Here is a 27,565-nt window from a genome sequence, read left to right on the forward strand (position 1 = left end):
CGCCGCAGAGACCTTATCGGACAAGGTGAACATGAACACACACTTATTATGCAAATGTAAATATCAATTATGCGTAATTTAAATAGATTTAAATCTTCCAACGGGGAAGCAATTGTGTTGTTAATTAGGGTGAGGACTTATATGTGAATTTGTGATCCGTTCTTAGAATAGGTTTAGAAAAACCAGAAAAAAATCTCACCGAATTGTTGTCATTCCTACAATATTCTCCACACTCAAAACATGGTGGAAAATGAAAAAAAACAAAACGTTTATTCCGTGGAATAGCACCACACTTTTATGCAGTTCATGAAATTGCCATTAAAAGACAGCCCTAAACAAATTTCAATCACATGATTTCCACTTTTCCCAAAAGACCAAATAACTCATCCTTACTTAAAGACAATGTTTCATCAGTCTGCTGACAGATCACCTCAAACCTGGGTGTTTCCTCTAGCGCCCCCTGTCCAACCACAACCACATACGGGTAGCCCAGTCGGTCGGCGTCCTTTAGCCTCTTGCCGATGGTCATTTGGGTGCGGTCATCAAAAACAACCTCACCTCTCAGATGTGGCAACGTCTGTCCTAATGTGTGAACGAGCTCCTCAGCCATAGCGGCTGCCTCAGCTGCCTTGCTGCCCTTCTTGGGGGGTAAAACACAAACCTGGTACGGGGCTAGAAGACCTGGCCAGCGGATATTTTCATCTGTTGACATCACCTCGATGGCCGCGGCGAGAATGCGCGTCACTCCGAGGCCGTAGCAGCCCATTTCCGCAACGCTCAGCTTGTTTTGGGCGTTGCTGAAAGCGGCGTTAAACATGTCGGAATATTTTTTGCCCAGGTAAAAGGTGTGGCCCACCTCAATGCCCTTGGACTCGGTAAGGGTACCAGTTTTGCACTGTGGGCACTCAGTTCTGTCAGACACCATTGTCTCTACGTTGGCAGAGAAGGAGCAGCTCCCGCAGATCAGAAGCCTGTCTTCACCGACGTCCGCGGGCAGCTGGAACTCATGGGAGAGTTTTCCACCAATGTTCCCTGTGTCGGCCTGCACTTGCACGCAACGCAGGCCCAGCCGCCCGAAGATCCGAGTGTACGCGTGGCACACAGATTCATAGGTCTCATAAGCGGCTTCCTCACTCACATCAAAAGAATACATGTCCTTCATGTAGAACTCCCTTCCTCGAAGGAGACCAAACCTTGGCTTTGGCTCATCTCGAAATTTGCGGGTGATCTGTTGAATCCAAAAAGTACAAAAAAGGTGCTGTTGATTATGATTGACTTTTACTGTTGGCACGTCAGTTCGGTTCAGCTCCAGCTAACCCACGGACCTTAAACCGTGTTTTTCCACCCACAATAGTTCAAACTAACCTGGTATAAGAGTAGAGGCAGCTGTCTATAGGACAGAGTGGTCTGGTGAGCCACCAGATTGGTCACGGCCTCTTCATGCGTGGGTCCCAAACAGTAGTCGACACCATGGCGATCTTTCAGACGGAACAGCTCCTTTCCCATCAAGTCCCAACGCTCGCTGGTTCTCCATAGATCAGCCGAGCACAAACTGGGCATGTCCAACTTTTGCCCACCTATCTGCTGCATCTCCTGGTCGATCACTTTCACCTGGTGGTTGGAATAATGTGTAAAATGTCACCTCTTTTCTCAAAGATAGTACTGGTAAATTTTAGCATAATTGAGCCGCCTAAACAATTTGGATTTGTCAGTATTGAGGAAGAGTATTATAATTAATACACCGTAATATAATTATTATGGTTCATAATGATTATTATGCATTATGGCAAAAATACATAATTGCATCTCACCAGTTTCTCCATAGAGCGTACAGCGGCAGGAAGGTAGTAGTAGCATCCTGGATTAGAAGGATGAATGAGTCCTGCCTGCTGCATGAGCCGCTGGCTCTTACAGGTAACCTCTCCATGCATTCGGCTGTCAGGACCCATGTCACGCAGGTTTGACGGCTGATAGAGACGAGAGACCAGGAGAGGAACTTTCATTTGCCTGCCGTGGGATGGCGATGGGGATGGGGATGATGATGATGATGCGGGAGGAGCAGCCGGCTCAGCAAAGACCGAGTGGTTCCTGCAGCAAAGGAATCCTGTTCTTTGGAGGCTCCAGAAGACTTTGTGTCGAATTCGAAGCGTTACAGGTTCCATGATGGATCTAGTTCACAAAAAGTCAATGATGATAATTGTGTTATGCCAGAATTCATGTACAAACTCTAATGTTGACTACCAAGTGGCTCATATTTAAAAATATAGCAAATATAAATAAGATCTGGTGTTAAAAGTGAAGGATGATCGGTATTACCCACCGTCCACAGAGGTTCTTCTCACTTCCTGGATGGTGCTGTAGCTGTACCTGCTCACCCAGCAGAGGTTAAATAGTTACGCTCGCAACTTAGCGAAGGAGCGCTCCAAATGACGATAGCAAGACTTCCATGAGAGGCGCAAAAGCTGCAGTACGTCGAATAAACAAGTCATCTAAAATACTAGCGTGTCGAGTTGTTTAATAAGCCTTGGAAACATGAAGCTTTCGATACCATGTTGTCAAGTCGGACTGCAGACTTGGCCTCGTCGCACTATACTGCCACCTACAGGCCGGGAAGTATAAAGCAGTAGCTCGCACTATACTGCCACCTACAGGCCTGGAAGAATAAAACTCAGCATCTCTTTTTAATTTCACGCCTGCTTTCGGACCACTTTATTTTTATTTTATTTCATTTATTTTATTAATGAGCTTTAAAAATGAGGCAAAAGTAATAAATAGTTCATTGAACTGACAGCAGGATTATTTGAAGACATCCATGATTTTGTCCACCCATATTTTTTTTTTGCTTGTGTAATTAATACAGTCAAATTGTTTGTACAGCACATAATTGTAATTCAATAAAGTAATGAGTTAAAAGAGAACAAAAGGCCTAGGCACTAAGTGGCTTGAAATCCTTTTTCGAGTGTCATTTAACCAGTGATGCATGACCTCTGGATCACAGCCATTGCTTTTCTTTCCAACGAGGTGTCCTGCGCACCACATAATGTGTACACATTTCTCTCAGCAGTGCTTTACAATATGCAATATCATCATTAGCACTTCCTTGGCTTTATAGCATTTTATGTTGCCCTCAGTCAGTGGGACCTAACTGTCAGCTGTTGTGGTTCTTTATCTTACTTGCGTCTTTTAGCCCAACATTTATGGTGGATGATGCATATTCTAGTTCCAGACCTGAGATAAAACGCGCACGCACGCATAAACGGGCGTATCGTGACTTTGTCGTCATGACTTGTTCCAACATTTGTTCCCATAGAAAACAGGCGACCAATTGTCTGGGTTAGATAAAAACAATCCTCTGAGCGCAGCTTCAATCTTCAAAAAAACAATGAGTTGATTAGATTCATAACAATTGCTTCCATATTTCCAGAACAAATACAATCTCATAAAAGGAGAAAAAACATAAAAGTACAATAATGAGCACTCTTTAAAAGAAATATTTTGATATATTTTCTTTCATGAAACTCTGACAGTGGATAGTATGATGAACTATAAACTCTCAGTTACACTGGCAGAGCTACAGGGGGATGATTGAGCAACATAAGTGTGTTTGCTGATAACAATCGCGTCAAAATGTCACGCAGACTATCACACTGCACCATGAATAGCTGTATAATGACCTCCCTGATGGACTGTCAACATTGACTTTTTCCTCTCATCTGGTCCAAAATGCTGTAAAGTAGAGGGCATCCCGGCTTTCTAAGTATGTAAATGCTCCAAACATCTGCTTGAGAGTGGGAGGGGGTCACTTTGCATTACCTAATTATCCATGCGCCGTCGTAAAAGGTCAGCGCAATCTCCACCTAATCACCTGGAGCAGAAAGGGTTGCCCTCATTTCATTTGATTGCCATTTGGAAGCGCTAAGAATGGCTAAAGCGGCCAAAAAGCGGAAACGGTGGGCGGCCATGTAAACATGGATGTGTGGAACTGGGATGGGCCGAGGAGCAGCGAGTGGGAGGTGCGGGGATTCTCGGCGCCCTGCCACTGAAAGGTGGATGGCTATATAGTGAGGAACGCAAACAAGAGCATCCATAGGAGAGGAGATCCACTCACAAATAAGATCCCGTTCAGACGATCAGCAATTTTAAAAAAGCAAAGCCAGTTTAAGGTATATCCAGGATGCGTGCTCTTGTGGTCTTGCCTCTGCTGCTTTGTGCCATTGCGTGGGTTGGCAGCACAAAAACCGAGGTCAAAGCGGTGAAACTGTGTGGCCGGGAGTTCCTGAGAGCTGTGGTGTACACTTGCGGAGGATCCCGTTGGAGGAGGTTCCAAGCAGAGTCAGACATGGATGGTGAGGCAACTGTTTCATTTTGTTTGCCCTGAACCTATGAATACAGATTTTTTTCTTTAGTTTATAACTTTTTTTTTTTTAATTAAAGTGAAAAGTATTTAGCCAAATATCCAATTTTCTTGCTTGCTGATTTATTTATGCATCTATTGCAGAATTTCAAATTTGCACAACTCAAGGCCGGATCTGACCTGCCACATGTTTATGGCCCTGTAAAAAGCAAATAAGGTTTACTTCATGTTTCTTGCCATTGATTGATAAATCTGGAGTTGCACATTTCCTTCAATTTCTACATAAATGAAAAGCACCCACCCGTTCAATTCCTTTTTAACATAAATTGAAAAATAGCATTTAAAATTTCCAGTCACCATTTTGCATGACTTTAAGACATTAAGATTTGAAGATACAACAGTCATGCTCAATTTGAATGGACAATGTTGTAGAAGCACATCAAATCATGAGAATCATTTTTTAGTCTCATAAATTCACCAAAATATTTCAATCAGCTCTCACTGTATAATGCACGGTGCACGGTTGCAAACATAACAGAATAAAAAGAGAATAAGCTTGAGCCATTGCCCCATATTTGAGCAACGCACGCCTATTTTTCCATGCATGTGTGGGCTGACCAGGACATGATGTGAACATCATTAAGCCACTGGAGCACACATCAAGATTAGAAGCACTCTCACTCTGTTACACATAAGAAAATTCAGTTAGTCTTATCAACTGGGGCGATCACCAAGATGCTGCACAAGACAAATTGCATGGCGGAAATCTATCATTAGGCTCATATTTAATGGGAGCATCCCCATAGAACCACTCTGTATATAAAAAAAGAAAAAAAAAAGTCTAGTCTATGTAACACAAGTGTTGTCTGAGCTATTCTTTGTCCTTGCCTTATTGATGCAGGTTTGTCCACAGGAGAGGAGAACACTTTGGAAAGTTTGCCAAGTATCACAACCCGCCCAGGCTCAGGCTCAGGGTTAGACTTGAGCAGGCGGGACATGAACAATATCCTTACTACGGTGTGCTGCCAGGTCGGCTGCAGGAAGAGCGACCTGGCCTTCCTCTGCTGAGCGCCGCCATCCTGCTGAGCATCATCGTCGTCAAGCGACCAAAAATTAATCAGTCAATCTCAAAAATGCTTGAAGACAACTTGATAATATGAATTGCAATTCTCATTTACGTAAATTCATTTCATAATTGCTTTTAAAACGTTATGGATGGGGTTTATTTTTTTAACTTTAAGTGTAATTTTATTTTTGTTAAACAATGATACCAAATTTTCAATTGAGAGTGTTGCATGTCATACATAGCACGGTCAAACCATAGGGAGGAAAAATGACAATTTAGTTGAGTCCAAAGCACTCTTTGATATGTTGCTTTTTATTTAAATGGAGGGAATATGCTTTCATTTTGTTGTTTTGTCAAATAAATGTTATTGCACAGACTCTTACTCTTTGATGAGTAAAAACAAAAGAAAAGCACTTTTAGTACTGGAATTAAAACAAACAATACAGAAAAATCCAAAGAATTGAATGAAGTTAGAACTTTTATTGATTTTGGAAGGAAGCAAACTAATTTCCATTTTAGTGTTGACTTTGCACGTGGTTCGATGTTAAAGCATTCTTACTCACAACACAGCAAAAAATCGGATCTTGTTGACAGTAATACAGGTGAGTACACAGCACAAAACATCATTTGAAATTCCGCACCTGCTTTTTCTGCATGCTCTACAAGCAATGATGACTTACTGCAGACACATTCACAACAGATGAGCCTCTGCGCCCCCCAAAAAAATCATCAACTTCAGAATATTGAATCATCCGTCACAGTTAACATTTTAGCATTGACTGATGTCATTAATTCACTTGGAGCAAAAAAAATGGTGTGTTCCAAGAATGGTTCAAATGAAAATAAATTGAAAGGACTAACTGAATTTCAGACCAGTTAAATAATAATTGGTTTGCGTCACTCTAAAAAAAAAAGTTACAAAAAATTCAGGTAGCACAAATTAATTGTCAAAGCTTAAATATTGGGTGTGACATAATGCATATTGTTTTCAAGTTCATCCACTGTTTTTTTCAGTGTGGAAACACTTTTGTACGAAAGGATTGAGGTGAGTGATAAATGACTGGCAATTCGTATGCATTAGAAAGCAACGCATTTCAGAACATTTCCTCTGATTGCTTTGATAGTTACCAAAAACATTACAACTTACCATCAGATCTAGACAAGACAGGAAATTAACTCTTTATTTGTTTGTTCCCACTGGCAATTAAAAACAAACAAAAAAACAACGACATAGGGAACACTGATGTCAGGATAACTTCTTTTACCGCTCTAAACCCAGTTTAGGATGCTTCTACAACACATCTTACAAGACCAAGTTTGGGTGTATTTAGCACAATATTAACATACAATACAGTATCGTGGGCTTGGGCAACACCTCACTCACACACACACTTTTATGTTCAGAAGGCGTGTCAAAGAGCATTCGGAAAGATAGACATTATCGGCACAGTGTTCTCCCCCACAATAAAATATTTTTCTGTTTTAATTCTGCATTGAAAATATTCCCCTTGTTCTCATTCATAGGACACGCGCACGCACACACACACGCACACGCCGCGCACACACAAAGCATTTTGGTCAACTTAACCTCCATCTGCAACCTCATTACGTCATCTCACAGAGACCATTACAATTGTGTAAAATAAAGCTATGGAGTCAAGCGGGCGGGGCAAGACGACCAGGCCGCTGCCTGAAATGCGACTAGGGAAAGTCACATTTGAAGTAAAAAAAAGAGAAAGATTGTAGCGTTAACAAGGGTCGAGCTACAGGAAGAGGAATTATGTAGACCAGTGGACTTCCCTTTATTCATTCATTTATTTATTTAAAGGTCAGCAGGCAGATATCCTTTTATGACCGATAAGCCGTCTCCCTCATCTTGAATTAAAAATATTGTCATAACAACATCGAAACGGGATTATTGATTGACAGCTGGCACAGACAGAATGGATGCCGTGGATCCATCATCCTCGCCTAAGCTCCAGCGTGAACGTAAATGTGCATTTCCGCCAAGTCTACATTGCCACTGCTTTCACAAAGAAAAACACAGCATCCTGGATGATATTTATCATTTGAAGTTACCTGACCCCTGACCCCACCCACCCATAGTATATACATATAGCTCAAAACTGGTTGCACTTGAATTAAAAAATTATATCTGAAACAAATTAAAAAATTATACGTCATACTGTACACATTACTCGACTACACAGATAATAGAAAGAGTTCAAATATTTATACCTTGAAGGGTATTGAATTAGGTGACACCATTCCAAATCTAATCATATACAGAAGCACATTTTCTACAACAAATCATGTCATGAATGACAAAAATAAGATGCTGTCATGTCATCTGGAGTTGTCCTGGGAACAACAGAAAGGCTATGTGACCATACAAGTTAAACACCAAACGCCCTTTAAGATATAGATGTATATATTATTCATCTTAAATGACACTTTGTACACCTGGGATCTTGGGAAAAAAATCCTTTTTTCAATTGTCAGAGCCAGCAGATTAGTTGGTCATTGCAGCTGCCTACCAGCTAAAACATTTGTAGCATCGGAAAGAAACAGAACAGCGATTGGACCGACTGTTTTGAATACATCAACACAGTACGAGAACTCTATTGAACCACTAGATGAGTCACCAATACTGTATTAGCCGTGCTCTGATCGATAAGTCGATTCCTGTGGAAAACTGTGATCACCGGTATGTCGATCAATGACTCTCATTGTTGATCACCCGCAACCTGGCGTGAGCGGGTAGAAGATGAATGACCGAATAAAATCAGATTCATCAAATTAAAATAATCATTAGTCAGCAACTCTAAAATTTAAAAATCAGCATTGTAAATGATATCAACCTATCTCACTCATTTGTTGTCATTGATTTGAACAAACGGAGTCTTATGCAAAGTGGGAACGGTTCCGTCACCTTCTAAATCCTGGCTGGTCAGGCAGTTGCAATGAAGACTCACCACACAGACTTCCAAAAGAAGGAAAGAGTCCAGGAGCACGACACCAGCAATTCTGATGTCATGCAATAAATAAATAATACCACCATGAATACAAACGCCATTATTAAATGAACTCAAATGGTTCCAACAAGCTAGATGAATGTTTTTACAATACTGCTGGGTAGGCTGCTGTCCTGGGCTGGTGTGTGAAGAATGTGGGTCGTCATCTTCTTCTATCTGCTGGACTTTAGTGTTCATCAGCGCGCTTCTGGACTTAGTTATCCGCCAGGTATTTTCCTAAAGGACAAAATAGGTTGGTTAAACAATGCAGGAACTAAAACGACAATCACGACTATGGATGGATGATTGCCAACTCACCAGCGGCGAACCTCTTCTTGACGAGCGAGAAGCGATAGCCAGGCCCGGCCAGTTCAATATCACAGCCTGACAGTGTACTGCCCTCACTCGTGAACTGCACAGCTAGTGGAGCTGGTTTACTTGGGCCTTCTGTGAGCTGGAAGCGGGCTAACAAAGATCCAACACCTACACATAAAAAAAAAAAAAGCTGGAAATTAATTGAAAATGGAGAGGCAATTTAAGATTATCACGATGGAATATTTTGGAATCCGTCAGGAGACACCACTTCAGAGAATGTTTGTGATCAAAATGGTATCCAAATCTTTGTACAGACCTCCATTTTCAGATTTTTGTGAGATATCTGGAATCTTCCAAAGGATTCTGTGCTGTTCCGCGTTCCTGTTCGGACAAGTTGGCATGATTAGTCCAGTAAAGCACAGCCGGAGGCTTTTTGGTCTATCGCTGTCAATTTTACCATGCCGCTGGGGGTAACACAGCCTGGAGTTTGGAAACGCCTCCATCCACTGGGACGAGAAACTGGACGTTGTTAAGCGCCATGGGCGTCGACATGGCCTCGCCGTTATATTTGTAGTCTATCCTCAGGTCTGTGCTGGTGGCTTCACAGCGCCAGCTCACGGCCAGATTTAAAGGTGTGGACACGGGACCTTGCACCGATACCTGGAAAAGGTAAATAGCACGGTTATAGTTTTGCAATGCTATTTATGAGCATCGCTTTTCCTGTTTGGTGTACTTTTTCCAACTCACCTGATACTTCAGCATGTCCACGTTATAGTAGGTTGCCTGTGGCTTCTGTTCCGATACTTTCTTGAGATGCGCTATCAGGTTGGGCATGTTGACCCAGAAGTCCTTGGCATCAGCCTTGGCTTGCGTGGCGGTGTCGCTGATGACGAGGCACACGGGGGGAGGGGGGGAAAACAAAAGCCAAGCGACTTTTCAAATGCATGTTTTGAAAACAAATAGGATCTGGCTGAGTTCAGTGGAGCTACATGCAGAGAATAATAAAGAAATGTATTAGGTTTCCAGAAAAACAGTGACAGTGAGCGAAGACAAATACTGTACATGGAATATTTTTGAAATGAGTTTGAAAAATAAAGGACTATATCAATCAATCAATGTCTGGCAGTACTTAAAATGATGTCATGCTTTTGAGTCCCCATGCTCATTAAGATATTAAACATTGAAATGAATGAGGTCCATATATTTAACAAGAATAAGTGAGGGCATTCAGCTTGACTGTCAAACGAAGGGAGAAGTTTGATTGAATTTCCGAGTGTGCGGCAGTGTCATTACCAGCAGAGCAGCTGGGGGTTAGGCAACACATGCTCCAGTCGATTGTAGTTGCTTATGCTGAAGGTTAACACAGCGGGGGACGGGTTATTGGCAAAGTGCCTTGTGATTCCCGCTGGAAACGACAAAACCATCTCACCTATGATCTTCACAACACATCTGAGGGAAGACAAGAGGGAGAGTTGATGAAAAAAAAACACAAAAAAAAACAGGAAATGAGACACCACAAAGTCACAGACACTATCAAACAATATAGTTTTGAAAGACTCAGTTCAGGATGGGAGTGATACAATTTGTCCGAGTGCAGAAACAATGGCGTCATTAAAAAGTGCTTCCTTCACACAGCCCATTGGCAGACTGAACGGACGCATCCAAGATTGGACTGCTGAGTCAGCGACAACACATCTTTTTCCCTAATGAGGGAGAGACTGCTTTTGTTTGACCTACTTGCCAGGGTCGGCCCCTTTAAAGAAGGCATTGACTGTCTCGGTGAATGCAGCAGCCACAGGGAGAGTGTCCTGAGCCCCCATGGTGAGAGGACTTGGCCCTCTGGAGCAGCCTACGATAAAACACACATGTATGAACACACAAATAGATTTGTACTTTGACTCAACCCATTCACTGCCAACCCAGTTAATATCTTGGACGTCTATAGCCATCAATGGCACTGAATGAGTTCATTCCCAGAGTGTAAAATAGGTTATTCGTTAGCTTTTGTGGCAAATGGAAGTTGACAAAACATTACAACAATACATAATAGTGGAGATAGTCAAGCACAACATTTCTCTCTGTTCTTTGACTGTGAATCAAAGTATCTCAAACATATGCACACAATGTTAGAAAGAGGCTGTCAAACATGTGCAAGCTTTTTTCAGTTAAAAGACCGCAAAGTGCAAAGATCAACCCAAAAAGAGAAACAGCGGAAGGAAACGGTGAAAGACATTAAGTATAATGTGCAATGAATGATGATGATGATGATGATGATCCTTTAAGCGGGAAAGAAAACAAAATGAAGATGAGCAATGTCAGGAAGACAAGCTTGACCACAGCGTTAGTCGTGATGGGGCTCAGCCAGATGTTAGTTTGCTGCTGATGGGATAGGGGACTTTTGTTTTTTGTTTTTTTTAAGGAAGAGGAAGTAGAGGAGGGAGCAGAGTTGGGGGCAGGCCAGGAACCAAGCTTGCACAAATGAGCCTCAAAGAGTACGTGTGTGCGACTGTGTGTGTGTGTGAACACTGCGATTAGCCGCTACTGTTGTCGATCAAACTTACCTTCAAAGGTTAAATAAAACTTCCCTCTGTCAAACCATACAAGGGATGGCTGGTCATTCTCTGTGTCGGGTCAAAGGGCAGAAGTGGGGATGGATGGGACATCGGGCGGGTGGCAGAGGAGGGCGATGAACGGGATTGAAGGAGGTGGGTGAAGGAGGGAGGGAGGGAGGGAGGGAGGGGAGGGGGGGGAGGAGAGAAGGAAGTAGCGTGAGTCTCACATGGCAGGTTGCTCACATCACTGTGGGGTGAAACATATAGGTGGAAGCCGGGTGACATGTGGATGCGAGGAGAAAGGACCACGGCAAACCCACACACAATTATTATGGAGGTGAGCAATACATTTTGCTGCCACCAGTAGAATACCAATAGTTTCTAATATGAAATATATCCTCATGTAAACGGTGCTGGTCGACAAAAAAATAAATAAATGGCGTGCAATGTTGAGAGACATCCTGCAGGAGGCCTTCGTGAGACCTGCATTGCATGGTGTCGGAAAAGCAGGACTGGCTGCTGCAGAACTTTGGAATGTTGACCAGAAAGCAAATTATATTTGGCACAGTGTGCAGAAAAAAAAAAAAAAAAAGAAATCCTGGTTTTGGGATTGGGATGCAAACGGTGGACTACAGCCAAACAGCAGCAACTCATGAAGATAAAATGGCAGGTGTTCAGATAGCTGTATTTTTTTGAGAGTGACCACTTTGAAAGAAAGTGGAGTCAGAGTTCAAGTGTAGGAGGAGATGGCCGCCAGTCACCATTGCTTCATTTTGTCATGCTCCAAAAGTGCTTGATAGAGAATGGCGTGAATACTAAGCAGCCGCTTGCCTTCCTAATTTGGTTTTGTCCTTATGCTTGATTTCAATTGACTAATAGCCAAACTGCTCAGATAGTGAGTATAGTATGAAAAAAATAAATATGGCCGCCGGGTTCCACTGAGACATGGACATTAGCATACTGGGTGGCACAGTCACAGTCAAGGTATCCTTGGGTGCCTGCGCAGCACTCAGCCAACGCAAAATACAATGCGTGTCGGGAGAAAAAAAAAAGAGACAAGAGGTTTCCATGGCGACATGGTGAGACAGTCATAAACCAGAGAGAAAAGCCCCGAAGGCGAGTGGATAGAGAAGCCGCCCAAACTTGGGAATGGTGGAATGCTATGTCAAATTACAGACCATGAAAAGCATGAAAAATGCCACATGTGGGCCAAAAGATAACAACACGTCACAGGGATGGGGAAAGAATGCCAAAGCCACGATGAAAATCTGTGATGACAACAGCAAAGCAATGAAGAAAAATGATGCAAATGCTATAGCAGAAAATATCTGTTGGATTCCTAATATTTTTTCAGCAAAATTTGAACAAGTCGAGTCAAATATAATGACAAGGACACCGACGAGATGTTTGCTTACAAGTGGAATAAAATGTCTTTCAAAGACAGGACAGTCTTTCATTTTCGTTTTCAATTCTTTAATCCATCACTGGATGGGGTGCTTCTATTCTGATGTGAGTATTTGAATCATCTAACTCCACAATGGGGAGAAAAGGTCAGGTTAGATTTTGCAAGAAATATGTTAAATATGTTAAAAGGATCAGGGATAGGCAATACAAACCTGACACAGAGAGGTCTTTACTGATTGTGGGAGTGGTAGCCGCACTCAGGGAGTTGGTGGAGGAGATGGAAGAGGTGCTCTCTGCCCGGGCCAGAGGAGCAACTGGAGGCTGATTGGCTGCTGCATGAACTGGTGGACTAAATGGACGATTCTGAACCATGAACAAAAAAAGAGAAATAGTCAAGTAAACATGTTTAGGTGGATTGCTATGCTTGGGGAAAAACCTTCTTCAAATGATTTCTACACTTGCACTTATAGCAGTGAACTATATTTGTATTTATTTATTTATTTTTTTCATAGTTCTTATGACTACAGTATAAAATTAGAGCTTGGACTGGCACCCAAATTCTCTACTGTACTTGAACTTAGTTTTTGTAAAATAAAAAAATCAACTTGGATTCCCAAGCAACTTATATTTTTTTGTACAGCCCAGCACATTTTCTTGTAGATTGATTTTGTGCTTAAATAGGCTCATCCAAGTGCCATGAGGTAACATTTAGTGTGTTACAAAAATAACTTACAGTATCTCCTACACTTGGTTTTCCTGGTGGAAGTTTGGGTCGTGAAGGGGGTCGGGGTGGAGGAGGAGGCGGGTTGACGCTTGAAGGAGTGGCAGGCCGTACTGGAGAGGAGGAACCTACAATACGGGTTGGTTGCATGGTAAAGACAAGGACATTCCCAATTCACAGAATTTGGAAACACGATATTGTCAACCCACCGCTTTTTGTACCAGGCGCAGCCGATGTGGGGCCTGGGGATGACACCACCGTCCGGTACGTTGGGGGAGGCGGTGGTGGAGGTGTAGTACGGTTACCCTGGCTTGCATCTTTGGGGGAAGTGGCAATTTCACCTTCATCCTCGTCATCTGTATTCTTTGTCTGGATTGGCGGAAGGGCGCGTGTTGCCGTTTCCTTTTCAGGCAAAGTCGCTGAAGGGGGCGGGCTCGCTTTGGGAGCTGTCGGGATGCCGGCTGCTGTATCGGGAGTTGAGATTGGAGGAGACGCAAGCTCCTTGGGTGAAGGGAGGGACGAAGCCGTAGGCGAGAGAGGATTTCGGTCTTCGGGTGTAGAAGGCCCTGATGGGACAGAAGGCTCCTCTAAACTTGGTAGAGGGGAAATCTGAACTTCTTTTGGAGAAGGAGGTTTAGGGGGATGAGATGTTGTGTCTTGTGCTGGAGGTGGCGATGCAGGTAAAGGTGGGGCAGGAGATTCAGGGGGTGGGGGGGAAGCTGGTAATGGAGGTGCTGCCTCCTCTGGAGGAGGGGGCGAAAGATTAAGCGGAGGTGCAGCCTCAGCAGGTAGATGTGGCTCATCAGGAGAGCGCTCAGCAAAGGACACCCAGGTGTCACCTGCATTCTCATTTACGGGGGCAGCCTGCTCTGGTCCAAAAAGATTGTCCAAGTCAGCTATGGATTTCTTTCTTGTTGAATTCTCAGCTTCTGTTGATAAATCTGAGACAGACAACCACTCTTTAATCCCAGAAGATAAAATATTCCCGATACACAAGGAAGCAAGAAGATAATGGAAGTCCATATATACAGCACCCTTAGGACTAAATAAATACATTTATTAAGCATTCTCCACAAAGAACAAGACGAGTGAGAAAAAAATAATTTCCCTGATGATGTAATGTATGGAGGGTGATAATGAAATATTAAAATGTATTATTACCTGTGTCGTCTGTAGAGACAGGGTCAGTTGTCAGAGGCGATGTCGGGATGTTCTTGGGTGGAAGTGGGGGTGGAGCTGCAGATATTGCCAGTGAAACAATTAACACACGCTCTTCGTTTTGAATAAAAAAAAAAAAAAAAAAAAAAAAAAAGAGGTAATGTCAGTTTGGTTGATGTGAGGGTGTGATCTGATTTTTTATGTTAAAAAAATCATGAGTAAACAACACCCACAATAAATAAGGCAATGTCCAATGTCGTTTTTTTTTTTTTTCAATTTAGGCTGTCAGCATATTGTGTAGCTTGTTTTCAATTTACACAAATACTACGAACGTCATTGGAAATGGGATTTGCCTATTTCATTATCTTTTTTTTTTTAGCTGCACGTACAATTATTCTGCCGCCATTGTAAGTCACACTGGACAGTGCCTTTTTTAAAATCCCTCCAGGTCTGGACACAAATCAATATCTTTAATTAATAATACCCTTACATGTATGGAAAAACGCAACGGACAAAAGATGACCCAGGAAAGATTAACCATGCAACATTGCACATCCATTAACCACCATGCTAGGAAAAAAAACAAGAAAGGTCGGTCGGTCGGTCCTCAAACTTATCATAGTACTGAACATGAAAGGAAAAAACTTGTTGTGATCAAATGAAAACATTTAGTGAGTGTTTCAGTCCTGGTAATCTGGTTTTAGTAGATGAAGGGGGCTTGTGAGATGACTTGACGCACGGATGTGGAGTCACCAGAGAGATGAAGGCAAAATTAGCAGGAAATTCTAAACTTACTTCCTGTGGGGAAAGCTCTTGTCAAAGAAGACTCGGGCTCTGACACAGTAGCCCCCCACACATCAGACTCAGACAGAACCACTTCATTCAGGAGGAGACACAACACCAAAACACCACAGTTAAACACTCTCCCATAAAAATATGCACAAATAGTACCATAAAAGCCAAGTTTGGATTTGATTTTTTTCAGACACTGCTCGAAATTATTATGAATCCTCACTCAGAGAGAATGTGTATGAAGAAATGGGTATTTGCATTTTTTTTTTTTTTCTCCCTGAATAAATAGATGACACGTGGGTGTTACGCAACAGCTAAGAGCTCTCCTGCAGTCGGCATCGATAAATCCAACAGGTTGAATAAGAGCAGCTGACTACACGCTTTGCATATAAACAAGCTACACCGTGCAAATAACAAGGGTGCTGAGTGCCACTTGAACATGACCACGGCAAAGACAACGTGACATCGTGAAGAAGGACATTCCACTATCGGTGACAATAGAAAGGCAAACAGCGCTAGGGGGACCAGGATTTGGTTTACATGCGCACAAATACAGTAGGATCAGTGGAAAGATCAAATACCTTCTATTTTCTGTTCTCCGAATGCCGTTTCCAAAGGAGGCCCAAATAAATCTGTAGTTTCTTCAGAGGCTGACGTTGGCTGGCTGCTGCTACTGCAGAGAAGAATTAAAAAATCCCATATAAATGATGTCCTCTCATTATTCAGGAACTACTATATTGGATAAAACCGAGAAAGACTACACTGTGCTTCCAATACAGTATCAGCCCCGCCGCAATTATCTGATTATTTGCAAGCATATTTTTGAATGCAGTCGTGATGACGGCTAGTATTTGCCTGTATTGCACAGGGTTGCTGAGATGGAGATACCTGGGAGCTTGCGATGCAAGAGCAGGTGCGGGGGCCACGGTGGTGGCAACAACACGTCTTGGTCTGACGATCTCTTCACCTGGACATAACATTTGTGCAATATACGTTTTGCATGGCATTCAACTAGTTCTGCAGGAGTGAGCTGAATGGTAGGCTTAAAAAAAAGAAAAGAAAACGAGACTTACTGGAGGGGTTCCTGTTCAATCCCTATAACAACAACAAAAATATCGTTTAAAACCCTACAAACCCTCAAATATAGCACGCAAAAAGTACAATTACTGACTCATTGCATTTATAAAAAAAAGGAAGTTGTAATGAGTAAGCACAAAGCTGAAAAGAAAGATAAGCAAGCAGTAAACCCCTTAAGGATGACGAGACAAAAACTGACCTTATACATAGTGTTAATGTACAAAATGTTATTTCCACTTCCATTCAAATTAAAATGTTTATTTTTCCATACAACATGGCCATATTTAAGCACATTTAAGACATGGCAAAGCAGAGACCACTGCAAATATTTGTCTATACGGACTAAACGACACAACCCATATTAATAGTTAAGAAATAATTGTATGAATTCAAATTGCTCAAGCAGCAACATGGGCAAGGAAGGAGGCCGGCCGTATTGAAACGCTTTCAATGCCTGCTCCAAGCAAAACGGCGGAAAAGGAGAAGGAACTTTTGTTGTAGAGGCAAGAGAGAAATGACATTGCAGCTAAACGCTCATGTCTGCATGTGCATGCATGGACAGACCACAGCGCGGCATAGAGAAGAGGGCACATGAGGAGATCGAGCCAAAGGTTGAAGCGTGGGCGCAGAGCAAAGGATGACACCATGGGTAGTGACTGAAGTAAAACAGCAAAGAGTTCAGCTGTTGGAATTAATTGGAAATATTTGGGAGCAAGCGTCAATCGGTTCATGACGGGAAAACAAAAAAAAAACATGCACGGAAATGACCTTGAGAGTCAAATTACTGCACAATTTCTATCCATATTCTTTCAATGCTTGACTTCAGCCACTGACCCCGTCCGTTTGTATACCATATTACATCTTTATTTATATATACATAAATATATTCTCTTCTAAGTGGAGCTATGTGACGTAGTGTGTATATAATGTGAGCAAGGAGAGATGGAGGCAAAGGACACTTACCGGGCTACGTCTCTGTGACCAGCAAAAAGGAAGAGAGAAGAGATACCTGGTCAGAGAGTAACAAATCAGTAACACAGACATCACGTGAATCAGAGCTGCAGCAATTTGCTGAGGCGGCTCACATGTGCGGAGCGGGCTGAGGATGATAGCGCAAGAAAGAAGATGTTAGCTTCAACTCTCCAGGATTCTTTTATTAAGTGGAGCAAAAGATGAACAGTTGAAAGTCGGAACGGCTTGAATCGGTTAAGCAAGGGTTGAGCAAAACTAAAACACCCCAATTAATTCAAATAAATACAGAAGTCGCTGAGGCTTGTTTGATCTAAACTGATTTTTACCTTTGAGTGTGCACTTTAGCCCCATCAATACTGTAACCTGGGAAAATGTTTCTTTCAAGGGTGTTGAGAAAAAAAAAAGCAATTGGGTAAGCTTTCGCCGCTGTACATTTAATTGTTCTTATCTGATAAGCACTTAGATTAACGCCGAATATTCTTAGCATCCATGAATTGTTTTTTTTTGTCTTCATGGCTTTAATTGACACTGAAGTCTGGCCCATCTTCCTGCGTCACATGAAGCATTTTTCTCCCTCTAGTCGAGTGCGAGTGTTCCAGTTGTGCAGTGAGCCGTGAGCGATTACAGTGACGCAACAGGGGGGAGGGGCCTGATGGAAACCATTCCTTTCATTGGATGCTGTGGAACTGCAACCATAGCCAGTGAGTGTCATTCTCGCAATGTAAACAGGAAGTGATGACACTATGACCTTTTGGTTATCGTTAGAAGTGTCCAGCGCAGATAACATTTCAAACATTTCAATTGCTATCGAGAAATGATTTGCACTTAAAACTGCCATGTATAAAGAAAACAATGACATTAGACAAATATGCTCCTTTAGAAGACAAAACCCGAACGGAATGCACAGTATAGAGTAGCTTCTCGTGCAAGAAGCAGACTCCTGCACGACTTTCATACCTGATCAGTTCGACAACGATACAGTCCCACTGGTTATTAATTATTGAGATCCAAAGCTCGTGTGACTATTGGCAACCTGAATGACCCACAGGTTGTGTGTGCCCACTTTCCTAAGTGAATTATTCAGGGTGGTTACCCAAGCTACCTGTCATCACCGCTAAATAGAGGTAGAAACACTCATGTCACAATTGGCATTCCTAATTTTGGCCCTCATTAGAAGCACAATTTTCACACTGTGCTGTTTTGGCAGCGTGTCATCACCAGATGGTTGATGTTGTGGCGGGAGTGCTTTGTGTGACAGATGCTCCATGAATAGGAGAAGGCTGAGGTCACACAATAATTCCGAGTGAAAATATAAACTTGCTGTAATCACAACATGAACTTTCTCTCAGAAGAATTCAAATTCAGGAACAGGAGTTAATCAACTACAGACCAGGTGCATCCGTCGTCTATAGTTCTTATAGCTTATCCATCTCTAAGAATCCAGACTACCATTTTGAACCATTGTTTAGTGATGGACGACTTTTATAAATGGCACCCGATGCAAAATGTAATGAAACCAAAATAAATTATAAATACATTTTTGCCGCATGGCTGACGTACACTGACGCCAGCCACTCCACTCCACAGAGGGGGCAAGTTCCTCTCAGCTGATGAAAATGCGAAAAACCAGGAGCAACTTGCACATGCTCATCACGAATGCAGCACACTGTTTATGAGAATGGAAAATGTGGGCCGTGTTACTCACCAGAGGCGAAGGGGAGAGAGCAATGTTGCCTATGGAGGCTTTGAGTTCTTCAACTGAGGGCACTGAAACAACTTGATCGGCCGGGAGCGGCTTAATCTTAATTTTGAACTTTTTCCTGTGCTCTTCCTCTCCTTCCGACTCGTCAGAAGAGAAGAAATGGGATTTGGGGCAATGTGGGAGACAGGTGTCAAGGAAAAGTGTTCAAGCAATAATGTGACCTTTTAATGGAAATACATCGAGGTTCCCCATGTGTGATGCACTGCAAATTGCATGAAAAAAGGAGCATGAATGATGCTCGTCCACAGCGAACTACGATTTATCAAGCATTGTTTGAGGATATTTTCCTGGTCAGCCTCATCTTCAGGTCTGATGCTATAACCCTCTTCATCCACCTCAGGAGAATTCTGCAATGCAACAAATGAATGTAGAGCTCCATTATTGGGAAGTATAAATTGCACGATTGGCACTTTGGGCACTTTCAGTTCATCTGCCAAAATTGCTAAATGAGTTCTTACATATCTTTCCCAGTCAATTTCTCCATAGAATCCATTTGGGGTTCCATTGGTCTTCCTCTGAGACTGAGAAAAGAGAGTGACGTTACAAGCATGTCACTATTCCTCACTAGTGATCATATTGAATAAATATTGCTTATATTGTTTTCATTTAGGTCAAAACTAATTGGTTTATTTTCTATTCATGATTGCAAATAAACATAGTATGTTTATTTTCTATTAATGATTGCAAATAAACATAGTATGCCAGTAAAATTTGTCATTTTTGACAAAATAACAACATCAGCAATAATCGCCTGTGTGTTATTTGCGACCTGAGAGTCTACTAATGTAAAAGATACTAAACTAATGTAAAACTAAACTATTCTACAAGCTAGTCTACTTTGAGGACTAGAACTTGACTGTATTCAGTACCGATTCAACCTCTTGGGAATCCTGGCAAGTAAAAAGGGCAAAGAAAATTCAAACGATGAATTTGAATGCCAAGTGGAGTGAGCACTAAATTCATAAAATTCCTCCAAACAAATGAAAAAGGTACAATTTGACAACATTAAGCTTGCACCACAATGGTCAAATAAAAGAATTGATGACAAAAATGAAATTGAATTGAAGTGTACTTACACCCCCCTCTCTGTCTGGGGAGCCCCTGTATGAAATGAAAGATGAGAGAAGAAAGAAAACTCAACTTTATTCTGTCCCAAACACATTTCAAATGACAAAGTATCACATAGGCGAACCTATTAAAACATACTTTTATCACTTTGGTTAAAAAAAAAAGAAGTAATTCCTTTGGTCCCACTTGTCTTTTGTGGAGGCAAACGATATAATGTAATGATATAATGTATAATGACGGCCGTAACTTACGTTGAGTCATTGTCTTTCTCTTTCTTGCGTATCCCAAAGGCCTTCCTGGTGCGTTTTTTCAATCCTGAGAAGGAAGAAGAGGCAATGACGTAGGATCAACGACTAAAAATACCGTTAACCGACACTTCTCAAATACCCTCTGTATACAATGTATTTATGGACTTATGCTTCATCGATGACATTATTGATCGTTTGCACTCTTCTTTCTCCGAACTACATATAGTGTATGTTCATGGGCAGCCTTGTGAAACTCAAGGTTGTTGTAAATAGAACCTCAATTGCTATTAGAAGAATCAATGGAATAAAGATTTTTAGATGGCTTGGTGTGCCGCTGGAATGAATACATTGTTATTTATTTTGACAAAGCTATTTTTTTTATCCCTAATTAAAAAAACTGGAAAGTCGTCTTTTCGTGCCAACCACAAATAGTAACAGGGAAAACAATTAAATACTTTTCCAGTACACAACCGAAAGTACATAATAACTTGCACGTCCGCATTTTTTTCTTGCCGAGTGGTGAGAATTTCATGTTTTAAATGTATCATCCCCGTCATCATGAATATGAGTCGGCATGAATGCCCCAGGGCCACACTCTTACTTACTTACCCCAGATGAAAGCCCAGTTGTCACCCTCCATCTCTCTCTTCTTTGCTACTACTATGACTCTCATTCCGCCCAACGTCAAGCTATCGCTCCCTCCTCAACTTCATGCATGTACATACAAGTACACAGTGAACTGCAACGAGGCAACCTAATGCTACTCCACACAAACCTGTACTGTAACACACACCCAGACACACACACAACGTAACACGATGCCAAAGTCACGACTCCTGTTCTCGATCCGTCTTGCACTCAAGTTCACTAGCAGTTAATCCATGCGTACAATAAAAAGATAATTAGTAAAAATACAAGATGGAAAACAATGATTGGCCATAGCAGTCTTGTATTGGACATGAACAAATTCTGACATTTGTGAGCCTATTTGCAAAGAGCATGTAACTATAAAGACTACAGCTAAATCCAATTGCACGTGAAATAACGTAAAGTAGCACAGTAGTACATAAATCAATTTTGTGTACTATAACAGAGACTAATGTACACATTGTATAATGACATAATGACATCTGCTCAGAAGGATGCTGGCAAACGTGCTAATGTCATTTGGCAGTGTCCTACTGAGAAGCCGTAATTTCATTTTGGAAACTGCAAGATGAATCCAAGTAGACGTTCAACTCTAGCCTACGTCAAACCTTAAATATACATTTGATGGGGCTACAATTCGGGCCCTTTCCTTCATTTTTAGAGCCAATTGGGGGAGGAAAAAAAGCCACAGAATGAACCTTACTCAGAGCAGTCGAGTATGTTATCATTAAAGACGATTTGAACGTACTTGGCACACACAAATAGTCACCAAATGTATGGATGCTTGCCAAATATTTTATTTTTATTTCAACCCTTGAAAATATAAAGCCACTGCATAAGACTGCTAGCCCCATATGCACTATAGCTGCATGCTTCAGTGCAGTTCCAGTCTAAGAATCGAAATGTGGCGGCGGCGGCGGCGAAACGGTCTGTTTCTTCATTTTGGTGTGGATGCTAAAAATAGGCCCTGGTTGTACTATCCAGGTGGCTCCACTGCAAGCTATCAACTTGCAGGAACAATGCTTTTAGTGCCGACTCAAAGATGTTGAGAAACATCCGCATTGGATGCCACTTTGGTTACAGATGTTCTATGGGGTGGGGGGGTGGGGGGGCTGTTCGAGCTGCTTCATTGCACATCATTCACTGTTAACAAAAGTGGGTCAGTGCCAGAAAGCATATAACAGCATCACAATTGTTTCTGTGGAGCTGACCAAGAGATATTTGGAAATGCTACAAACTCATGATGCACCCATCTGTGCAATTGCTCTGTTAATATTCATTTGAATCATTAGAGTGAAACTGAGGTATTAAATGATATTGAAGTCCAATTAACAAATACTCAAAAGTCACAAAAATGTACATACGCTTTTATGTTTGGTCTGAGGTTTGGTCTTCTATGTTTGGTCATTTGGGTTGTCACGTGGAGTGAGTGGGTGATAAATAAAATTACATAACTAAAAAAACAAATAGAAATAAAATAAATAAAATGAATAAATAAATACAAATCATGTAGCAGAATGCAGCTCTCCACCAAGATGTTAAGAAAAGCAAAGAAGAAGAAGAAGAAGAAGAAAAAGGTGGCCCACCGGATTTGCTGTTTTGTTTGTGCAACCGCAATGTGGCCGGCCAGTGGCAGTTTCTGCAATCAGCATTCGACACCATTGAATTGCCTCGCTACTGCCAACAGTTGTCCAACATAAAAACAAACCAAACTCAATAATGTGTGGGGCATGTGGGACAACAAGACCTTAGCAACCAATCAAGAAAAAATGCAATTCCTCTACACTAATCTAGATATTAAAATGAATAAGAATGCATACCTCACCTCCACAAAACCACAGGAGATTTACTTGCAAGATTTTTTTTTAATACAGTCCACACAAAATCGCAGTGTGTATCCCTTACAGGTGTTTAAGAGTGAAAGTGGGGATTGTCATGAGATTTGGTTAGTACACTACTGTGCTCGATTTGACTCCCATGTTTGACTGTTTCTCATAAAATGTGTGGCTGTGGCTGCTCTTGTGTAGAGAAGCTGCTCAATACCGATGAGTCACCCATTGGAGAGCTGTTGGGAGAATGAGACAGAAGACAGATCTCCCCCGCAGACCAGTAGGAAAGATTCTATGCCATGAAAATCCATCTTTCATCACTGTTTCACCTTAAACACTGGTCACCATTGATGTTTATGACTCTGTTGTTTGCATACAATAAGCCTTTGAAAGGTATGCAAAATGAATCGATATATAATATAATAATTTGATTAATAATTGAGATACATTTTTTTAATTGAAATTGTCCAAAAGTTCTTTCCCCCTCTCATGCATCTGACTAGCCGACTGATATCAACTAAATGCGTACGTCTAATCTTTTCCCGTGGCTGTGTTTTTGCAACGCTGTGCTGGTGTACCCTTTGTTGATTGGAACTGACATCTGTTTGCATTGGCTCTGCTTCTAAAGCCATACACTACAAATACATAACATCCCTGGTCACACTCGCCCATAAAAAAAAAAAAAAAGACACTTGAGAATAAACCTGTCAGCTGCCTGCCACAGAATTAGCCCAGCATGTGTGTTTATTATGCGTCAGTACGACTGGGTGTGTCTGCTTTAAAAAACAAGATGTCATTCAGGAAGGTTGTACTGTCACTGAATAAATTCACAAACAAGCGCTAACAACGTGCAAACAAGATCAAAGCGCAACACTCTTGAGAGTGTGTCAGCATGCTAATGTCGACTACATCCAGATCAAAAATGAGTTTTCCATCCGTACCTGAGCAGTTAGACTTGTTAGCAACTTTTTGGGCTGCGATGTAACATGGATGAGATGACACAAGGTTTTAAAAGTAGTTTGACCTGAGCCACCAGATCAGACAAGATGCATGAAATGTTCATGTCAATCTCATGAAAGCTGACAGGCTGGTTATGAAATGTCATTTCTGATGCATCACCTCCCATGTTATTCTAACTAGTTGGAGTCAATTTAACCAGTTCCTAATGTTCTTTGATGCTGCCTAAGTGGGCAAAATGGAAAAAAACATTCAGAGTATGAACAACTTGGATTACGTGCATTCTTCTCAAAGCCATTCCCAAAACATTAATGAGTCACGTTGCCAAGGAAACCAGATGGTAGCAGCAGAGAACCTCGAAATGACTGTGGATTAATTGAGCATAGTAAGCAAAAACATTTTCGAGGGTTTCATCATTTTTGCATGACGGTGTGTGAATATAATGATGTATTGTACATTTTAAGCCGATTATCACTAAGATATATTGCACCTCGACTTTATTGACCTTTAGGTCTGGCGTGTACATTGAAAATGAATATTTTTATGGAATGTTTTGTTGCTCTCAGAAATGTTGCTTCAGAAAGAGTTTAACACATCATTCCTGTATTTGCCAAATATTTGGAGATAGAAAGAGGTCAGCTTGTCAGACATGAACTAATTATTGAACACTTGCTCCCGTACCTTGTAACCGGCATAAAGTAATGATTAGAAGTCTTCAAGCTCATGTGTTACCCATAGGAGCCATGGCATGAAGCTTTAAAAAGCAGCAAAGCTAACAGGGATTAGCTTCCAATTTTAACACTTGACTATAATCCTACAATCACAGAGGCCATGCTAAGCCTGAGCTACCCATGCAAATAGAAGTAGAGTGGACAGACTGTTTTTCTCTCTTCAACTCAGGCTGGCTTGTGAAAAATCTGGTCAAAGAAGGGGCGCTTTACATGACCTCATTTAAAATCAGTCTTTCAAATTGTGTCAGTTGTGCTGTTATAAGTACAATATTTGCCTGTTTATTACTAAAAAACAGATTTCCGTGCAGTCTGGTAGCATCATGGAGCACTTGATTAGATCATCTGCCTCAAAGTTGTGTGAAATATGAATCAAACAGGCAAATCCACCTCAGGAGGCGGCCATATTGCCACCTGCGGTCGACTGAAAATGACATCACGGGTCTCAGGTTTCAACCAATCGCAGCTCACCAGTTTTCTGAAGTTAAACCGTGATTGGTCGTGAGCATCCGTGATGTCATTTTCAGTTGACAGCAAAATGGCCACCCCTTTGATGGATACAAACGTCTTAACTCATGTTCCACAATCGCAAAATTAAGCAAAATGCTGTGTTTAGACTAGTGGGCGCGCATACAACATAATATTGTAAAGGCTTTTTGGGGGTTGGCTTACCCTTCAATCTTATCTTGGAGCCTTGAATCAGCTTTTATGCTACCCTCAGCCTTGCATAGGCTTTCACTGAACTCTGTGCCAGAGAATGGATGGATGGATGGATGGATGGATGGTGGGCATGCCATTATTATTTTAGAATTCCTGAGCCATCACACTCAAGTCTCAACAAATCAACATGTCTGTCTAACTGTGTATTTTACAAAAGAACTTTGTGGTTTGTGGCTTTCACTCTGACTCCCAGGTAAGTGTGCTGTATGTTTTAGGCAATGTGGAATGTTGACAATGTGTGGCATTTATCACTCACTGAAGTGGCTCCCACCCACCTATATATTTCGGTAGAAATAGGAATAATATCGGAGTGTGAAAGTTTCAAACTTGGCATAACACGACGAGGGATGTTTGATACCACCTTTTCAAGACTAATACGACTACTCAATTCTTGAGTAGTCACAAATATCAAGTATTGATGCTAGTCATTTTGATACACAAACATACAGCTCCAATAAGGATTCAGAACCACCACAGCCACATTTGCAAGAATTGTCCCGATTTGCAAACTAACACATTAAACGTCCATTCGTCCTGACTCGGCCTAACCTGAGCAGAATTTGGGCGAGAAGCGATCACACTCGCCACTGGTCAACAGCCAAGCACAGACACATTAAACCAATGTTAATTATTAGACATAAAACACAACAAAGGAACTATATTAACTAGAAGAGAGATGGAGTGGGGGGTACTTGAGTGGCAGCTGCGGCCTAATGGTGTCATTCTGGAGTCGTAAAGCCATGGTTAATTTCTTCTTGCGTTCACTATGCTGAAAATGGCTTAACTGAAACATGGACATGAGCAAAGACATTATATGCAGACATAGAATTTATACAAGAGTGCCAGCTGGGCACATAAGCCTCCCTTGCACAATACCTCCAAATAATCCTTTACAAGGGGAAGGGGGGGCTGTTGTGTACAAAAACATACACAACTAAACAAAAGGTACACACGGTCCAATTAGTGTCACCATTATGCCTATTTGATATCGTGTGTGTGTGTGCCCTTTTTTCCTGGGAGCAGAATTCAAGTCATTGGAGTGCATGCACTGAAAATAGCATGACACTTTATGACATTTGAACCTTTGCCATCCCAAGCTGTGTAGGACAAGGACATACAGTAAAGGGGGATTAACACTGAATCGGAACAGGAACGTGCGTAGCATGTTGGTGGAGAGAAAAAAAAAAGACTTACCTTCCATCATGGTTGCAGATTTGCATTCCTCTACCTCCAAGGAGTCTGAACGAGATGCGGGCAAGGGAAGAAGAGACCCCAGTTACTGCAGAGCTTCGTCGGAATCGGCCGTGTGTGTGTGGCTAACGCCCTGGCTAACACTGAGCCGAGAACACCCTCAGCAGTCGCCTGTCAAGCAGCCAGGGAGAGCGAGCGAGAGAGAGAGAGAGATAGAGACACATAGGAGGTGGGGGGGCCTGTCAGACTAGCTGCAGATATGCGCGAGGGGCTTTAATCCGTGCATGCGTGCATGCATGCATGCATGCCGCTGCGGTGGTGCCTGCCTGCCTGCCTCTGCTGCTTCTGCGGCGAAAACGAACACATTCGGCAAAGGATGCTAAGAGGAGGGGAAAATATAACTGGAGGTTATAATAAATACAGACGAGAGAAGGGAGCGAGGGTAGGTTTGTGTGTGTGCATGCCTGTTTGCAAAGGGGAGGGGGGGGGAGGTTGATGACGTCATATTGGCTCAGCCAATCCCTGTGAGGCGTCACATGGCCTGCAGCCTGACTCATAGAACGCCTTAACGAATGATGATTTGATATGTGCGCAATTTAAGGAGAAAAGCGAATACACACGCAATGGGTCGAGATGGATAAAGATACAATGTAAATAAATGTCAGCGGCTGCAAACCAGCCTACCTTATTTTGCCAGTGCTGTGTGCTAGTGGAGAATGTCAATTATTTCCTTTGAGGCAGACAACTGCTATTAGAATCTCAGGACCACCCACACTTCGAGCGCGTGCGCACATACATTGCCAAGAAAAAAGAAAAAAGAAAAAAAAAGTGCAGCATAATCAAAAAGAAAATTAAAGTTGTTGACATTTAATGTGCAAATCTATATCTATTATGTCCATACACAATCTTCGAATGTGCTCTAGTGCTATTTAATGGACTCATCATACGGTACATTTAAATTAAAGAGAGCATTTGAAAAATAACATGTT

At 41.9% G+C, this 27,565-nt stretch overlaps 3 protein-coding genes across 6 annotated transcripts; 1 reads left to right on the top strand and 2 right to left on the bottom strand.

Moving 5' to 3' along the window:
- Positions 1 to 241: 241 nt before the first annotated feature.
- Positions 242 to 2,597, bottom strand: pars2 (prolyl-tRNA synthetase 2, mitochondrial). The gene is made up of 4 exons (XM_049716843.2): positions 2,321 to 2,597; positions 1,812 to 2,169; positions 1,366 to 1,611; positions 242 to 1,228 (listed from the first exon to the last, which is right to left on the bottom strand). Exons 2-4 carry the CDS (start codon positions 2,160 to 2,162, stop codon positions 347 to 349), a joined length of 1,479 nt encoding a protein of 492 aa, XP_049572800.1. The 5' UTR covers positions 2,163 to 2,169; positions 2,321 to 2,597; the 3' UTR covers positions 242 to 346.
- A 1,460-nt stretch (positions 2,598 to 4,057) lies between these two features.
- On the top strand, positions 4,058 to 5,789 carry insl5a (insulin-like 5a). The gene is made up of 2 exons (XM_049732182.2): positions 4,058 to 4,346; positions 5,256 to 5,789. The coding sequence occupies exons 1-2, from the start codon at positions 4,175 to 4,177 to the stop codon at positions 5,420 to 5,422; spliced, it is 339 nt and encodes a 112-aa protein (XP_049588139.1). The 5' UTR covers positions 4,058 to 4,174; the 3' UTR covers positions 5,423 to 5,789.
- A 91-nt stretch (positions 5,790 to 5,880) lies between these two features.
- On the bottom strand, positions 5,881 to 27,049 carry sgip1a (SH3GL interacting endocytic adaptor 1a). Of its 4 annotated transcripts, none has more exons than XM_049732178.2 (23): positions 26,580 to 27,049; positions 20,507 to 20,570; positions 20,264 to 20,288; positions 19,646 to 19,708; positions 19,469 to 19,534; positions 19,131 to 19,301; positions 17,417 to 17,428; positions 16,450 to 16,471; positions 16,265 to 16,343; positions 15,958 to 16,049; positions 15,380 to 15,460; positions 14,588 to 14,662; positions 13,636 to 14,367; positions 13,439 to 13,554; positions 12,918 to 13,068; positions 11,311 to 11,370; positions 10,487 to 10,598; positions 10,043 to 10,198; positions 9,497 to 9,632; positions 9,207 to 9,409; positions 9,066 to 9,130; positions 8,753 to 8,917; positions 5,881 to 8,671 (listed from the first exon to the last, which is right to left on the bottom strand). In XM_049732178.2, the coding sequence occupies exons 1-23, from the start codon at positions 26,587 to 26,589 to the stop codon at positions 8,649 to 8,651; spliced, it is 2,679 nt and encodes an 892-aa protein (XP_049588135.1). In that variant the 5' UTR covers positions 26,590 to 27,049; the 3' UTR covers positions 5,881 to 8,648. The 4 variants fall into 4 exon arrangements, with proteins under 4 accessions (XP_049588135.1, XP_049588134.1, XP_049588137.1 ...); XM_049732177.2 differs by lacking the exon at positions 26,580 to 27,049 and adding an exon at positions 21,113 to 26,550; XM_049732180.2 differs by lacking the exons at positions 15,380 to 15,460; positions 26,580 to 27,049 and adding an exon at positions 21,113 to 26,550.
- Positions 27,050 to 27,565: the final 516 nt, after the last annotated feature.

Source organism: Syngnathus scovelli, chromosome 10 (genome assembly GCF_024217435.2).
Source record: "Syngnathus scovelli strain Florida chromosome 10, RoL_Ssco_1.2, whole genome shotgun sequence".
Classification (NCBI taxonomy): Eukaryota; Metazoa; Chordata; class Actinopteri; order Syngnathiformes; family Syngnathidae; genus Syngnathus; species Syngnathus scovelli.

Bases quoted from the DNA above. Each gene is read 5' to 3' on its own strand.
- pars2 (XM_049716843.2), bottom strand. From the start codon at position 2,162: ATGGAACCTGTAACGCTTCGAATTCGACACAAAGTCTTCTGGAGCCTC. The intron at 1,612-1,811 runs GTGAGATGCAAT...TCCAACCACCAG, and splicing joins TACGCTCTATGGAGAAACTG to GTGAAAGTGATCGACCAGGA. The intron at 1,229-1,365 runs GTTAGTTTGAAC...TGGATTCAACAG, and splicing joins TGCCTCTACTCTTATACCAG to ATCACCCGCAAATTTCGAGA.
- insl5a (XM_049732182.2), top strand. From the start codon at position 4,175: ATGCGTGCTCTTGTGGTCTTGCCTCTGCTGCTTTGTGCCATTGCGTGG. The intron at 4,347-5,255 runs GTGAGGCAACTG...TTATTGATGCAG, and splicing joins AGCAGAGTCAGACATGGATG to GTTTGTCCACAGGAGAGGAG.
- sgip1a (XM_049732177.2), bottom strand. From the start codon at position 21,176: ATGAGAGTCATAGTAGTAGCAAAGAAGAGAGAGATGGAGGGTGACAAC. The intron at 19,535-19,645 runs GTAAGAACTCAT...GTTGCATTGCAG, and splicing joins AAATTGACTGGGAAAGATAT to AATTCTCCTGAGGTGGATGA. The intron at 11,371-12,917 runs GTTTGTATTGCC...GACCCGACACAG, and splicing joins TAAAGACCTCTCTGTGTCAG to AGAATGACCAGCCATCCCTT.